This window comes from Bos javanicus, chromosome 1, assembly GCF_032452875.1.
Source record: "Bos javanicus breed banteng chromosome 1, ARS-OSU_banteng_1.0, whole genome shotgun sequence".
NCBI lineage: Eukaryota > Metazoa > Chordata > Mammalia > Artiodactyla > Bovidae > Bos > Bos javanicus.
Genome location: NC_083868.1, coordinates 150,582,904 through 150,600,192, shown reverse-complemented (window position 1 = coordinate 150,600,192; position 17,289 = coordinate 150,582,904). Strand labels below are relative to the sequence as shown.

The 17,289-nt window shown below is 47.1% G+C and overlaps 1 protein-coding gene across 8 annotated transcripts in view; it reads left to right on the top strand.

Annotated features, from left to right (window-relative positions):
* ERG (ETS transcription factor ERG) overlaps nt 1–17,289 on the top strand; it is a 316,294-nt gene that overhangs the window by 263,695 nt on the left and 35,310 nt on the right. For 7 of the 8 annotated variants that reach the window (XM_061424857.1, XM_061424862.1, XM_061424853.1 and 4 more), the window contains one exon: nt 1,282–1,433. In XM_061424857.1, coding sequence (XP_061280841.1) covers nt 1,282–1,433 — 152 coding nt within the window. Of the gene's footprint in view, nt 1–1,260; nt 1,434–17,289 lie in introns of those variants that run through there. The other variant, XM_061424871.1, reaches the window with a different exon arrangement.

Below are 17,289 nucleotides of genomic sequence, written 5' to 3'. Positions count from 1 at the left end.
GGCTTTTACCCGACAGCTGCAGAAGGAGCTGGCTGGAGGAATAGGAACCAGGGGCTTTTACACGACAGCTGCAGAAGGAGCTGGCTGGAGGGATAGGAACCAGGGGCTTTCACCCGACAGCTGCAGAAGGAGCTGGCTGGAGGGATAGGAACCAGGGGCTTTCACACGACAGCTGCAGAAGGAGCTGGCTGGAGGGATAGGAACCAGGGGCTTTCACACGACAGCTGCAGAAGGAGCTGGCTGGAGGGATAGGAACCAGGGGCTTTCACACAACAGCTGCAGAAGGAGCTGGCTGGAGGGATAGGAACCAGGGGCTTTTACCCGACAGCTGCAGAAGGAGCTGGCTGGAGGGATAGGAACCAGACACATGGGGCTTTTACCCGACAGCTGCAGAAGGAGCTGGCTGGAGGGATAGGAACCAGGGGCTTTTACCCGACAGCTGCAAAAGGAGCTGGCTGGAGGGATAGGAACCAGACACATGGGGCTTTTACCCGACAGCTGCAGAAGGAGCTGGCTGGAGGGATAGGAACCAGGGGCTTTTACCCGACAGCTGCAGAAGGAGCTGGCTGGAGGGATAGGAACCAGGGGCTTTTACCCGACAGCTGCAGAAGGAGCTGGCTGGAGGGATAGGAATCAGGGGCTTTCACACGACAGCTGCAGAAGGAGCTGGCTGGAGGGATAGGAACCAGGTGGCAGCACTGGTTCCCACATGCCTGTGCTCTGCTTCCAGCGAGCCTGGGCACTGTCTTAGTCTCATAGGCCACCTGTCGCAAGATGCCATGGGCTAGGGGTCTTAAACAACAGGACTTCTTTTCTCATGGTTCTCGAGATTGAAGTCCAAGATCAAGGTGCTGGGGAGGGGGGTGGTTGGTGTCAGGTGAGACCTCTGTCCTTGGCTGGAGGATGGCTACCTTCTCACTGTAAACTCAGTGGCAGAGAGAGAGAAAGAGAGGAGTCTGGTCTCTTCCTCTTCTTAAAAGGGCACTAATCCCATCATAAGGGCCTCAGCCTCATGACCTCATGTGAACTTTATTCTCTCCCAAAGGCCCCACCTCCACATGCCTTCATGCTGGGACTGGGGCTTCAGTATGTGAATCTGGAGGAGGCACGGTCATTCAGCACATCACAGATGACTGCATTTGTCTTTTCAGTCTCCTCCTCCAACCCATTCCTTCCCCTCCACCTTGCCCATCCTGGCTCCTCTCTGTGCACCATGGAAAGGCAGGGAGGCAGGTTCTGGGGGACCACAGTAATGGAAGGCTGTGTCTTCTTCTCCTCCAGGAACTCCCCTGATGAGTGCAGCATGGCCAAAGGTGGGAAGATGGTGGGCAGCCCGGACACCGTCGGGATGAACTACAGCAGCTACATGGAGGAGAAGCACATGCCACCCCCAAACATGACCACCAACGAGCGCCGCGTCATCGTCCCCGCAGGTCAGAGGCTTGGTCAGCGGCCCGGGCCTTCCTCGGGCTCCGCTCAGCTCTCTCTTCCTGCCCTTGGCATTGGTCACCCTCAGCTGCCTGCAGTAACGGTTGCGGATGGACCAGCAGATACTGGTCCACCGTGGTGAAGTGCTCACCGCTATGTGTGCACACGCGTGTGTGTGCGTGCGCGTGTGTGTGTGTGCATGCGTGCGTGTGTGTGTGCACATGTGCGTGTGTGTGAGAGAGAATCCATGCCGAGTGACCTTTCCAAGGAGGACTTGCCTTTTCTCTGAGCTTATTTGGTGTTAAATATCCTTCCTTTTATGAAGTGCTACTTAAAATAGAAGGTAGGATTAACATTTTTTTCTTACCTGGCATAATTAAAAATTGGGAGGCCTGTATTGTTGGTTGTCAAAACTTGAAATTCCAGCCCTCACTGGCTTATGAAAGAGACTCTGAGAGTCTGAGTCATTCTTTTCCAGAAGTAATTCTAAACATAATCCAAAACAGTAACTCTGGATTTGAGAACCATGCCAGGGATCTATTTATTTAGCAAAACTAAAGGTAATCGGAAGGATGCCTTAAAACTCCTCAGAGGAAGTGTGCTACATAAAACCAAAAATACCCACCACAGCAATAGCAATGGTGACCACCGGTGGGTCCTGACTGAGGTATTCAGTGAGCAATGCACATACACTGAATTTTTGGTGTCATGAACTCTCAAGCAGTACGTAGCGTGGTTTGTCACGAGTGCCCTGATGAGGACAGTGATGCTCAGAGAGGTCGGCCTGCAGTTAGTAAGAGGCGAGTGAGAACTTCCCAGATGTCACACTTGTAAAGAACCCCACATGCCAGTGCAGGAGATGTGAGTTCAGTCCCTGGGGTGGGAAGATCCCCTGGAGAAGGAAATGGCAGCCCCCTCCAGTGTTCTTGCCTGGGAATTCCCCTGGACAGAAGAGACTGGCGGGCTCCACGGGGTGGCACAGAGTTGGATACGTCCTAGCAACTAAGCGTGAGTTAGAACTCAGACAAGTCACCCCGAATCCTTCATTCTCAAGCTCCTTTCTGTAGCCCTGGAGGGCTCCCTCCATCACCCCCTGTGGCCATCTGGGCCCCTCACCCTCTGCTTCTGGGACTGAACTTGCTGTCTCTTTAGCCTGAAACCCTTGGTTCCAGGGAGTTCTATCGTTCATCCGGGTTCTCTAGCCACCCTGTCCAGAGGTGCCCCTCAGCTCCTCCACCCAGTGACCCTAACCCCTGCCTGCCTGCCTTTCTTTTGTTGCTTTTATTCCCCTCTGTCACTGCAGTGGGCTTTTATGTGAAAGTCCTCTTCTCATCTTCCTCCCTCAGTCGAGTGTAAGACCCACAAAGGCCCTGCCTCCATGGCCAAGTCCAGTGCCTGATGTCCCTTAGGTTCTCCGTGAATGTTAACTGAGGGAAGAATGGACAAAAGGGTGCCTGACCCCCAGGTGGTCCTGCCCAGGACTCTGCTTATTGCTGGAGTCGTAAGAGTTGAGAATGGGTGAAACCGGTGCAGACTTAATTCTCCCTTGCCCCGGAGGTGGTGTGTGCATGCTCAGTCACTTTAGTCATGTCTGACTCTTTGTGACCCTGTGGACTGTAGCCCGTCAGGCTCCTCTGTCCATGGGGTTCTCCAGGCAGGAATAACTGGAGTGGGTTGTCATGCCCTCCTCCAGGGGATCTTGCCCACCCAGGGATTGAACCGAGTCTCCTGTGTCCCCCGCATTGCAGGTGTTGTTTACCGCTGGGCCACCAGGGAAGCCCTGTGTCTCTGGTAGGGTGACCTGAATCTCAACATCTATAGGATATTAGTCCTTCCATGATCTTGTATTTACTGGGTTGCTTCAGCTCTCCATCATTCTAGACCACTGAGTGGGAAGTACTAACAGGGCCCCAGGGACCCCCCTTGTGCTACAAGCATCGTTCTCCTGCTCCGTATAGTGCAGCAGTTATACAATTTCCCTCCAGAGTTAAGACCAGTCCTTCTAGCTGATAATTCTCCTCTGGCAGCTGGGTCAGGGGCCAGAAGAGGTCAAGGGGACCGTCTCCACTGCCAGTTTGAAAGTGAAAGGGTTAGTCACTTAGTCGTGTTGGATTCTTTGTGACCCCCAAGGACTGTAGCCTGTCAGGCTCTTCTGTCCATGGGATTTCTCCAGGCAAGAACACTGGAGTGGGTTGCCATTTCCTTCTCCAGCGGATCTTCCTGACCCAGGGATCGAATCCACGTGTCATGTCTTCTGCCTTGGCAGGTGGGTTCTTTACCATTAATGCCACCTGGGAGTTCACCTCTGTGAGGTTTGAGGACAAATGAGATCAAATCCCGTCCATGGCACGCTTCCCATCCCCAGGCCTTAGTCTGCACCAGACCGCCTCCAACGGACTTCTGTTTCCACCACCTTCCAAGCAAGAAAGTTCAGAGTGCAAAACACCCGGTTTGGGCTCACAGACTGGGCTTCTCTTCAGAATGGTCACTGCGCAGCTTTCAGGAAACTTTAGGAAGCTAGTTGGAAGCAGTGAGGTATGAAGGGCTCATCCATCCCTGCTCCTGAAGCACACATAAGGCTTTCACAGGGGACAGTGGAGTGAGTCTCGCGTGTGCCTTATGGGAAGGACAAAGCTGCTTTTGATGTTTCCAAAAAGGAAGTAGACGTTTATGCCGAAGGCATGTGTTTGGTTTGGTCATGGCAACTAAGCTACACTCCTGAGAACCATCACTTCTTGTTGTGACTTAGAACCGGAGGCATTTCCGGTTGAGTGGGAAAAAAGTATGGAAAGGCGAATGTCCGAGGGGCGCGTCCTGGACGCGTGGTACCTAAAGGGGTTGGGAGCAGATGTGTGCCTGGGGAGGGCGGGTCAGGCGGGGGTGCTGTTGGCTTGGACACTGGCTGGGGCGGAACGGGATGAGACGAAACCCAGAGGACGTCTGCCCAAGCCCGTCTCACACTTTGCCTTTCTCCTTGAGAATGGGATCTCCTCAGTTTACATGAAACAGAGCCTTTAGTTCTCTACGATGAGAGACTCGCTCTTAGGAGGGGCTTACATTGAAGGCACTTATCTGAGATCCACATGGAATCACAGACCTGGGAGCTAAGCCTGGTGCCGTGACATCCTCTCGTCTGACGGGGCCCCATTTCTGTCACGCCAGCAGCGGGCTTTGATGTTGTCAGTATCATTTCTAGTAGGACCAGAGTAGCTTCCTATGTCAAATCTTGTTTAGAAAACAAGAGAGCCATTTTCATGGGAAAGAGGCAAAGAAGCAATTTAAACAAGTCAGGACATCCACCCTTTGTGATTTGTGCAGTTGTTGTTCAGTCGCTAAGTCGTGTCCACCTCCCTGTGACCACGCTTTGTGATTTGTGCAGTTGTTTAGTTGCTAAGTCCAGCTCTTTGCAACCCCGTGGACCGTGGCCTGCCAGGCTTCCCTGTCCTTCACTATCTCCTGGAGTTTGCTCATATTTATATCCATTGAGTCAGTGATGCTATTTATCTCATCCTCTGTTGTCCCCTTCTCCTCCTGCCTTCAATCTTTCCCAGAATCAGGGTCTTTTCTAGTGAGTCGGCTCTTTGCATCAGGTGGCCGGAGTACTGGAGCTTCAGCTTCAGCATCAGTCCTTCCAATGAGTATTCAGAGTTGATTTCCTTTAGGATGGACTGGTTTGTTCTCCTTGCAGTCCAAGTGACTCTCAAGAGTCTTCTCCAGCTCCACAGTTCGAAAACATCAGTCCTTCGGTGCTCAGCCTTCTTTATGGTCCATCTCTCACATCCATACCTGACTGCTGGACAAGCCATAGCCTTGACTGGATGGACCTTTGCTGGCTAAGTGCTGTCTCTGTGTAGTGCTGTCTCGGTGCTCATTAACTGCCAGCCATTCGGCTGGAAGCCTGGTTGCACAGATTGGCTCATATAAAGCTTTTGTGTAAAGGCTGTTTCATCCCCTGAAGGAAGCCCTCTTTCAGCTGTCCCCTCCTTTGGTTGCTTCACGCCAAGGCGAGGACAGTTATTCAGTTAATCGGGTTTGTAAGAGAGCTCACTGCGGCTGCTTTTGCAAGTTGTGAGTCTTGCAGTTATTGGTCAAGCCTCAGGTATGTGTGCTCACACACAGACACACAGATGAACACACAGACACACAGCTGTATTGCACAATCCAGAAAATCCCCCAGTGTAAAGATAGCAGGACCTGGGCATGGCTGAATCTCTGCCCCCCTCCATGCCTTCGGCCCCAGCTCTGCGATCCAGGCCCCTCGCTAGGACACCTTTTGGGTGTAGAGAGCTCTGCATACTTAGGTAGAATTCTCCAAACCTGGTTACGACTGGTTCATGTAGTTCCTACTATTTAAGCACATTCATTGGCACTTCTAAATGCAAATCAGAAAGACAACCCCACCCCCCAAATCCATTATTTATTCCTAAGCACTTGCACTAGCAACCAGCTACATACTGACATTCATGTCCTAGACCTGAAAATGGTCCTGAGAAACACTGACCAAGAGGATAGGTGTGTAGACAGAAGACACAGAAAAAGACACGGTCTTCTGGACTCCTGGCCTGGATTCCTCACTTCTAGACATCCCTGGTTTTGAGACTCACTGTCTCTAACTCAGGCTTCCCAGCTGGCTCTGGTGGTGAAGAACCCACCTGCCAATGCAGGTTAGATGTAAGAGACCTGGGTTCCATCCCCGGGTCGGGAAGATCCCTTGGAGGAGGGCATGGAAACCCACTCTAGTATTCTTGTCTGGAGAATCCCAAGGACAGAGTAGCCTGGCAGGCTGCATCTGTAAGGTTGCACAGAGTCGGACACGACTGAAGCAACTCAGCACGCGTGTGCGTGCGCATGTGTGCATGGGTGCACGCACACACGCACACACACACACACACACACACACACACATGTCTAACTCAGGAGCTTTATAAAAACTCGTCAGATATCCCTAATGAATAAAAATACTTTCACTGAATATATTTACACTCCTTCTTTCAGAATGGATTTAAGAAAGATCACACAAATATAAGTAAAAACAAAAAGACAGAATTTGTTTTCAAAGTAAATGGATAGAGAACATGGGCTAAAGTAAGAACTTAACAGGCAGTGAAACCAGGGGTGAGGTTTGTATGTCGATGTATATATTTGGAGAAGGAACTGGCAACCTACTCCAGTATTCTTGACTGGAGAATCCCATGGGCAGAGGAGCCTGGGGGCTTTAGTGCATGGGGTTGCAAAGAGTCAGACACGATTGAAGCGACTTAGCACATGTGTATATATTAACGCAAACTTTATATCCTGCACAGTTGCAAACAGTTTGGGTCCAAGGTGTCCGCAGGCTGTGTGAAGGCGATGCCTTAATCAATACATGCCCCAGTGTCGCCAGGATTAAAAGAAAACATGTGGGAAAGATGGTCCAGCTCTTAATTTTGAGTCTAGAGAAAAATGTGTCTCTTGGTTTGTCATCGGAAGGTAACAGGGAAGTCACATGAAAGCACTCAGCCAGTAAGACCACCAGATACCCTTGGAAGTCCTGACTTCCACCTATTGTCCTGGAAATGCCACTGGCTATGCTTCTCCTTCTCAAGGTGTAGAGATTAGACAATACATCACATGTGCTCTGTCTACCATCTGTATATAACTGTCACGTATCATCTATGTTTCCATCTGTCTGTCTATAAATCTGTTGTCTATCTACCTCTCATTTATCACCTATCATCTGTATCTATCTTTCCAGCTCCATATTTATCTATCTAGCTGCCTCTCATTTATCTATCATCTCTCGCTCTGTCATCGGTATCTATCTTTCCATCTGTCTATCCATCATCTGTCTACCTATTATCTGTCTTATTTGGTGTGAATAGCTGTATATCTAGGTGTGCATCTCACAGGGTTGGGCTGTTTCTTATGTTCATGGTTGCAGGTCAAAGTATCATTCAGTGGTGTCACTCTTAACAAGATGAGCCCCAGACAGGGGACCCAGTTCAATGGCTCTTGTTGGCTCAGCTTAATTTGGAGGTTGACTGGGAGATGTTTCTCCAAGTATGATCAGAACCACCTGCATCAGGGTCACCCGGGAGACTTAGGATGTGAAAGTGCCCACCTCCAAATTTTCTGAATCCAGGTATGGAGTGGAGGATTCTACATTGTTAGCACATTTTTGGGGGTGATTTTCATGCATTATAGGGTTTGAGGAGCTCTAGACTAGATAGAAGATACTAAATAAATTTTGAGCTTCCCAGGTGGCGTAGTGGTTAAGAATCCACCTGCCAATGCAAGAGACACAGGTTCAATCCCTGGTTTGGAGAGATCCCCTGGAATATGAAATGGCAGTCCACTCCAGTACTCTTCCCTGGAGAATTCCATGGACAGAGGAGCCTGGTGGGCTACAGTTCATGGGGTCGCAAAGAGTTGGACGTGACTGAGTAAGTGAGCACGTATACACACAAATAATTTTGCTTTAATACACTTTCATTTTTTTTTAAATAAAGACATCATTTGGGAAAGGGAGTTGGCAAAAGAAAGAATTGTCCTAAAGCTTTTCCCTTCAGATGTGTTTTGGAAGTGGTGGTTGGCCCGTGTCATTGGTTGACATGATAAATTCTGTAAAGGTCTTGGGTGAAGGCGTTCACTGGGAAATCCAGGGCCACTCAAGGCACAGAGTGCGATGTGAGAGCTGAGGAAGAAGCCCCGCAGCCCTGTTCGTTGGTGACAGCCCCGAGCTCCATTCAGACCAGTCAGATCAAGTGCGGTACTTGCCTGTGCTTTACTGTGTTCCCATCAACAGCATCGACAGCTCGGGGACAGCCCGGGAATCTTGGCTCCTGGGTGTTTCCGGTTCTGCTGCACCGAGGCTGTGACCACAGATGGATGTTCAAAAGCAATGGGTTCTCTCGCACAGTGGAACTAGTGTGCTCTGGGGAACATAAGTTTCGTGCTGTCTGATGAAGCCTCAGCATCAGGATACTGTCCTTCCGTGTGCCGAGTGGCCTCCCGCGGTCACGGTTTAGGTTTTGACAGTGTCCTTGGCGACATGCTAAGCAAGAGGGCTGGCAAAGAGGAAGGCATGGTCTTTACCCACTTTTCTTCAAAGTTGCAAAATGCAACAGAACCTCTGGTTTCAGCAGCTTACATCATTTTGAGAAGATTTCCTCCTTTTTTTGTTGTTGTTTTTAGTCCCCAAAATGGGTGCTGAAGCCTGGGGCTTTTCAAACACTTCTGTTTTCATTGTCTAAATATTCACCTTGAGCACAAATGCTCATGGGGGTCAGAAGTCTCAGAGGGAAATAGTTGCCACATTGGTCTTTGTTTCCCCTGTTTGCTTTTTAAATTTCATTTTTAATTGAAGTATAATTGCATAACATTACTGTGTCAGCTTCTGCTCTACATATGAATCAGCTGTATGTATACATATATTCCCCTCCCTCCTGAGCCTCCCCACCACCCCACCCCACCCCATCCCACACCCGTAGGTCATCACAGAGCACCGAGCTGAGTTATTCACCTTTTAACAAAGTTCGCTCTCTGTACTCATTCATTTATTCATTCACTGAGCACGTGGAATATTCCAGTCACCAAGAATAAAAGCTCTTAGGAGATTTAAAACCCCCAGTCCCTGGTCCCCAGACACACGTGGCTAGAGCTTCTCCCATCGTGTCGTGCTCAGGCCCTCCTTGCCGGGTGACTTCTACTCAGCGTGTGAGGCATCCACCGAGTACTTGTTATTCTTGTACTAGTCACAGAGGAAATGACCGAAGCCTGTGAGAAGCAGATAAGACCCGGCCGCATGAGGTTAAGTCATTCGTGGAGGGGAGAGCATGATTAAGAGCTCAGATGAGTGATTCAGACACGTGTTTCCAAATAGCTGGGGAACAAGATGACCGTAAGCATGACCGTGAGGAACAGCTTCCTTTGTCCCCTCGTGATGCGCTTTCCGAAGCTCCGCCACCTCCACCGTTTCCCTCCGCCCTAGCCCTTCCCCCAGTCGTATCTTTCTACTCCTGTGCTGCGTGGTCATCTGTGTCGTCTCCCAGGCGGTTCCCTCCAATGGAATGTCCTCCTGCTCCCCTGCTAACAAGTCCTTCTCGCTTTCCAAGGCACCTTTGAAACCCACCCTCTCTAAGAAACCACCCTGGATCTTCAGGCACCTTCATTGCTTCTCTGACGACGTCTTAGCAATCCCTACATCACACTTTATGTGTTTTTGTATTATAGTCTATAATGCATGTGTATACTAGATATAGTGTTTAATTCCATGAAGGATTTGACATGCCTTGCAGACCAAACTACTGATCATCACGTGAGCCAAACTACTGATCAGTTAGAAACTGGGGACCGAAACTAAGGCAGTTGGGCTTCTCAGGAGGCTCAGTTTGATAGAGAATCCACCTGCCAATGCAGAAGACTTGGGTTCAGTCCCTGGGTCAGGAAGATCTCCTGTAGGAGGAAGGAAATGGTGACCTACTCCAGTATTTTGGCCTGGAGAATCCCATGACAGAGGAGCCTGGCAGGCTACAGTCCATGGAGTTGCAAAAGAGCTGGGCAAGACTTTGCAACTCAACAGCCACAGCTAAGGCAATTATGAATATTAATGGAAAACCAAGGTCACATGAAGGAACAATGTAGCTCTTTTGGCCACAAGTTTGGCCAAGATGCTGTGGCTTAGTTTCTAGAATAGCATTGAGCTTCCTGGTGGCCAACAAAAAAGATCCATAGGGGAAATAATATCTTTTATCAGAAATAAATTTCACAGGGAAGGGAATGTTTTTCCTGGTGCAGAATCCTAAAAGCAGAATCTCTGGATATTATATTTGGGCTTAACTCAGACATGGGAGAAGGCAATGGCACCCCACTCCAGTACTCTTGCCTGGAAAATCCCATGGATGGAGGAGCCTGGAAGGCTGCAGTCCATGGAGTCACTGAGGGTCGGACACGACTGAGCGACTTCACTTTCACTTTTCACTTTCATGCATTGGAGAAGGAAATGGCAACCCACTCCAGTGTTCTTGCCTGGAGAATCCCAGGGACAGGGCATCCTGGTGGGCTGCCGTCTATAGGGTCACACAGAGTCGGACACGACTGAAGTGACTCAGCAGCAGCAACTCAGACATGAGCACCTTCCTTGTGACATCCTCTATGGACAGAGGGAGTTATGTTAGCAAACAACTCAGTGCAGACAGAAGGCATATGCCAGTGTGAGTCTTTGCTAGTCTGGTTTCTTAGAAAGTCAGGATTTTGATTTCTCAAAGTGGCAGAAAGTTCCTATGGCTTGCACAAGACCTTTTCTAAAGATGACATCTCCAAGCTCAGGTTGAAAGTAGATGAATAACAAGCAATGGAAGAAAATACTCTCCAAATCCAAATGGCCAACGTTTTATTACAGTGCACTCAGCCATGAAATTAAAAGATGCTTTCTCCTTGGAAGAAAATCTATGACAAACCTAGGCAGTGTATTAAAAAGCAGAGACATCACTTTGCCAACAAAGGTCTGTATAGTCAAAGCTATGCTTTTTCCAGTAGTCATGTACAGGTGTGAGAGCTGGACCATAAAGAAGGCCAAGTGCTGAAGAATTGATGCTTTCAAAATGTGGTGTTGGAGGAGACTCTTAAGAGTCCCTTGGACAGCAAGGAGATCAAACCAGTCAGTCCCAAAGAAAACCAAGCCTGAATAGTCATTGGAAGGACTGATGCTGAAGCTGAAGCTCCAATACTTTGGCCACCTGATGCAAAGAGCCAACTCATTGGAAAACACTCTGGTGTTGGGAAAGATTGAAGGCAGGAGGGGAAGGGAATGACAGAGGACAAGATGCTTGGGTGGCATCACTGACTGAATGGGCACGAGTTTGAACGAACTCTGGGAAATAGTGAAGGAAGGGAAGCGTGGTGTGCTACAGTCCATGGGGTCAGACACAACTTAGCAACTGAACAGCAACAATCTTTTTAAAGGTGGTTATTTATAAGCCTGTGTGTTCTATTAGATTGAGAGCATCGTGAGTTGGTGATAATGTCTTTTGCATTCTTCACCACCAGACAAAGCAGCGAACTCGTGGCCCACATGCAGAAGTCAGTAAGCATGCATCAGTCGAGTTAGTGGGAATCTACCTTTAGTTAGTTGGAATCAGAGGATCACAGGGGATGCATTTGCAAGATTCTTGCTGATCTTCATTCAGCTCTTTATTAGTCAGGGTTCTTCAAAGAAGCAGAACCAGTCTCTCTCTCTTTCTCTCTCTTACCCTCTCCCAGTCTTTACTCAATCTCACAGTTCAAAGGCCGGCATCTTTTGGAAGCACCCTTGCAGATTAGCCCAGAAATAATGTTTAATGAAATATCTAGACATCCCACAATGCAGTCAAGTGGACACATACTCTTAACTATCATTGAAAGTGAAAGTCACTCAGTCGTGTCTGACTCTTTGTGACCCTGTGGACTGTACAGTCCATGGAAGTCTCCAGGCCAGAATACAGGACTGGGTAGCCTTTCCCTTCTCCAAGGGATCTTCCCAACCCAGGGATCAAACTCAGGTCTCCCGCATTGAGGGCAGATTCTTTACCAGCTGAGCCACCAGGGAAGCCCAAGAATACTGAGGCGGGTAGCCTGTCCCTTCTCCAGTGGGTCTTCCCAACCCAGGAATCAAACCAGGGTCTCCAGCATCCCAGGCGGATTCTTTACCAGCTGAGCCACAAGGGAAGCCCTATCATTAAACTCTTTTAAAATGTATGTATTTGTCTTTTTTTGGCTGTGCTGGGTCTTCGATGTTGCATGTTGGCTTTCCCTAGTTGCTGCAAGCAGGGGCTACTTATAGTTTCAGTATGTGGGCTTCTCACTGGAGTGGCTTCTCTTACTGCAGAGTGCAGACTCTAGGCACGCGTGTCTCAGTAATTGTAGCCCTTGGGCTCAGTTGCTCTGCGGCACATGGACTATTCCAAGACCAGGGATCAACCTGTCTCCTGCATTGGCAGGCGGATTCTTTAGCCCTGAGCCATGAAGGAAGTCCCATAAAACTCTTAAATGTGAGAAAATTGGGCCCTGGGGAAGTGAAATAACTTTGCCAAGGATACATGTACAGATGGGTGAGACCAGAGCCAATCCTCAGGCCTGTACTCAGTGATTAAGTATCTGTTGGTGAAGCAGTTCTTTTTTAAAATTAAAGTATTATGGGGGCCTCGCTGGTGGCTCAGACAGTGAAGAATCTGCCTCCAATTCGGGAGATCCAGGTTCAATCCCAGAGTTGGGCAGATTCCCTGGAAAAGGAAATGGCAACCCACTCCAGTATTCTTGCCTGGGAAATCCCATGGACAGAGGAGCCTGGTGGGCTACAGCTCATGGGGTTGCAAAGAGTCAAACGTGACTGAGTGACTAATACTTTGACTTTTTCCTAGTCAGTTTACAATACTGTGTTTGTTTTAGGCATGCAGCATAGTGGCTCAGTATTTTTACAGGTTGTGCTCCATGATTAGATTATTATAAGATAATGAGTATTATTCCCTATGCTGTACAGTATATCCTTGTTGCTTATCTACTTATATATGCTAGTTTGTATGTGCTAATCCCACAGCACTAATTTGTCCCCCCCTTCCCTCTCCCATTTGTTAACCACGCATTTGTTTTCAATAAACTACACGTTTTTCTGCTTTACTTTGTCATGCCTCCAAACACTCCCAAAGATCTCTCCCATTATGTCTGCATTATGGAATGTGTTTCTATAAGCTTCTGGTTACAATTTTTTGTGCTAAGTCAAGCAACTATAACCCAACCAACTAAAACTTAAATCCTAAGGTCCCAGTTAATATATGTTTAAACTGCGAGCTGAATTGAGGCAACTGTCATTGGGTTCTATGCGGCTGAAATAATAAAAACAGAAATGGTGACCGTCTGCCAAGGGCACACTGTTGTCAGCTGCTTGGCCGTGTTCTTTGTTGAAAATGTATTATCTCATTTAATGGTGGAGATAACAGGAAAGATGGTAAAGGACAGCAAAGCCTGGCGTGCTGCAGTCCATGGGGTTGGTTGCTAAAAGTCGCACATGCCTGAGCCACTGAACAACAACAATCTCATCTGAATTCCACAAAAATCCTATGGTGTAGAAACTATTTATTATTCTCACTTTATAGATAAACAAACTAAAACTAGGGAAGTAAGATGGTTGCCCAAGATGTCCCAGCTGATGATGTGGAAAGCCAGAATTCTGACCCAGTTCTGTCTGAATCCACAGTCTGAGCTCTTACTCGGACACTATTAATACATGATCAAAAGTGTCCAAGAAGAACACAAGAAAGTAGAATGATGGAATAAATTTGTTAAATTGTTGTAGATTCTGAAATGGCCTTTTCAAAGATGTAAGTAGTAAGTCATGGAGTAAAGTTGATATTCAGGATTGTCTATGATGTTGCTCAGCTCTGAACCTTTACATTTCCATGATGATAATGATTTACCTGTTGTTTTTTTTTTTAAACCAAGAGAAGAATCTAATTAAAAATAGCTTTGATTTAGCAAAAATAGCTGGGTGGATGTTCGTAAATGTAGAAAAAAAGTAAGACAGATGATGTCCTTTGGGCTTCCCAGCTGGTGCTCGTGGTAAAGGATCTGCCTGCCAGTGCTGGAGGTGTGGGTTCCATCCCTAGGTTGGGAAGATTCCCAGGAGGAGGAAATGGCAACCCATTCCAGGTTTCTTGCTTGGAAAATCCCATGGACAGAGGAGCCTGGAGGGCTATAGTCCATGTGGTTTCAAAGAGTTGGACATGACTGAGCAACTGAGCATGCACACGCGATGTTCATTTGATTCATTGTACTTAGGATACCCATGGGATACCTACAAGGCAGTTCAGTGTGTCCTGTGGAGCATAGCGTTAAAGTCCTTTATCAAGGATCATACATTTCATACATTTATGAGTTCTAAACTACGCCTTTTCTAGCTCTGGAAAGTCATTTAATCTTGCTGAGCCTTAGTTTCTGTGCCATCAAAATAAAGATGGTAGTTTGGATTAAATAAGACGCATGTGTGAAGTGTATAAACAGTGCTTGGGATATGGTAATGCTTCCAAAAATTGCAGCTCTTCTTTTCATATTTCTTCAGGCATTTGGGAGACAGCCCTACATTCAAAAGATAAGCATTTATTATGGGTTGAATTTTGCCCCTACCAAAAAAAAAAAAAAAAAAGATACATTTACATCCTAACTTCCAGTGCCTTGGAACGTGACCTGATTTGGAAATAGAGTATTTTCAGATTTGATCAAGTTAGGATGAGGTCACAAGGGTGGGCCTGATAGAATGACTGGTGCTCTTATCTGAAGGGGGCATCTGGACCCAGACATACACAGAGGGAAGGTGATGTGAGGATGCAGGGAGAAGCCTATGTAAGGATGGGGGTAGAGATTAGAAGGGTGCAGCTGTAAGGAACCCCGAGGAGTGCCACCCACCCCCAGAAGATGGGACGGGAAATAAGGATTCTGTTCAGAGTCCCAGAGTGAGCTTAGCCCTCCTGACAGCTAGATTTCAGACTTGTAGCCCCCAGAACTATGAGGAAACACATTCCTATTGTTTTAAGCCAGTTGGTGTGTGGTTCTCTTGTGGCACCCCTTGAAAACCAATACAGCATGCACGCTGTAGTTGGAACACGAGAGTCTAGATGGCCAGGGGATATCTATGGAGTGAGGAGAGTGGAGGACAAAACTCCTGGGATACCAGTATTTAAAGAGGAGCAAAGAGAGACAGCCCAAGCAGGGAGAGACTTTTAAGTGGAACAGGTCACGCCATTTCTAAAACATGATGAGCATATGCAGTGTTTTCATGGAGTACTAACTAAGAGGAGGAAACAGGAAAAAAAAAAAAAAAGAAAAACAAAATCTCCAAGCTAGATAACCCACTTTAGGAAGAGCTGAGAATGACTATCCCATTGAAATATTTTGGCATGTCTGAATGTCAAAGATATCTTTAGAGCCCAACAAAAATAATGTAGTCATGTATTTTTTGAATAAAATATATGATGGAATTTTTGATTCACAGTGAGCTGAAAGTAGGCACACCTTTTTTTTTTTTTTTTTTTACAGTTCTTTGTGCTCTTCCCTAGGGTATTGAACAATCCATATGTACAGTTAATTTTTGACAATCGATTATTTAATCCACGAAGGAAGTGGAGCACAGTGTGAGCTAGGTTGATGGCTGCAGTGAAAAGGGAAAAATTTGAAGGTAGATGAATAAAATTTGTGCAGAGAAGACTCTTGGTTCTAGTAAACCATTGAACTTAAAAGGGCCTCTCGCAGAGTCCCTGGAAATGATGCATAAAATCTAACAGCCTTTTGAATGCACAGCTGAACTGGGAAGAAAGTCAGCAAGTTCCTTATGGACTAAAGACAAGGCAAAAACTGAGAACAGGGCAGTCTATTCGTCCCATTTGTCTCCTGTTATCTTAGGTGCTTTGGGTGGGGGTGGGGTTCTCATGTCTATAATACAGTTATTTGGGTTCTAAAGATCAATTAGGGACAGGAGATTACATCTTGGACTTGCAAAAGCAGGGGTTGGACCTCCTAACTCATGCATACGACTGTCCCCAGTCTGAGAAATTAACCATTGAAAAGTGGTTATGGGCTAGAAATACAGACAAAATCTGGCTTGAGAAGCTCACCTTCAATTCAAGCTTGACAGAACTCCTACAGATAAAGGCCTGCAGAAGATGATGCTGCAAACCTAAATTATGAAAACAGGAAGCATCTATCAAGACCAAGATTCAGCAGAAAGAACAGACAACGTGATTCAGTTCAGTTCAGTTCAGTTGCTCAGTCGTGTCCGACTCTTTGTGACCCCATGAATCGCAGCACGCCAAACTCACGCCATTGAGTCGGTGATGTCATCCAGCCATCTCATCCTCTGTTGTCCCCTTTTCCTCCTGCCCGCAATCCCTCCCAGCATCAGAGGCTTTTCCAATGAGTCAACTCTTCGCATGAGGTGGCCAAACTACTGGAGTTTCAACTTTAGCATCATTCCTTCCAAAGAACACCCAGGACTGATCTCCTTCAGAATGGACTGGTTGGATCTCCTTGCAGTCTAAGGTACTCTCAAGGGTCTTCTCCAACACCACAGTTCAAAAGCATCAGTTCTTCGGCGCTCAGCTTTCTTCACAGTCGAACTCTCACATCCATACATACCACTGGAAAAACCATAGCCTTGACTAGACGGCCCTTTGTTGGCAAAGTAATGTCTCTGCTTTTGAATATGGTATCTAGGTTGGTCATAACTTTTCTTCCAAGGAGTAAGTGTCTTTTAATTTCATGGCTGCAGTCACCATCTGCAGTGATTTTGGAGCCCCCCAAAATAAAGTCTGACACTGTTTCCACTATTTCCCTATCTATTTCCCATAAAGTGATGGGACCAGATGCCATGATCTTCGTTTTCTGAAGGTTGAGCTTTAAGCCAACTTTTCCACTCTCCTCTTTCACTTTCATCAAGAGGCTTTTTAGTTCCTCTTCATTTTCTGCCATAAGGGTGGTGTCATCTGCATATCTGAGGTTATTAATATTTCTCCCATGATTAAACCCTCAGTAATGTTAGGTAATTAAAGTATGATATAGAGAATATAGAGTAAGTAGATTTAAAAAGTGACTAGATACCTAAAGGGCTTCACTGGTGTCTCAGAGGAAGAGAATCTGGCTGCCAATGCAAGAGATGCAGGAGACAGGATTCAGTCCCCAGGTTTGGAAGATTCCTCTGGAGAAGGAAATGGCAACCCACTCTAGTATTCTTGCCTGGGGAACCCCATAAACAGAGGAGCCTGGCAGGCTGTAGATCATGAAGTCACATGAGCTGGACATGGCTTAATTTCTAAACAACAGATACATAAAAGAGGGAATAAGCAAAGAGAGGAAAAAGAT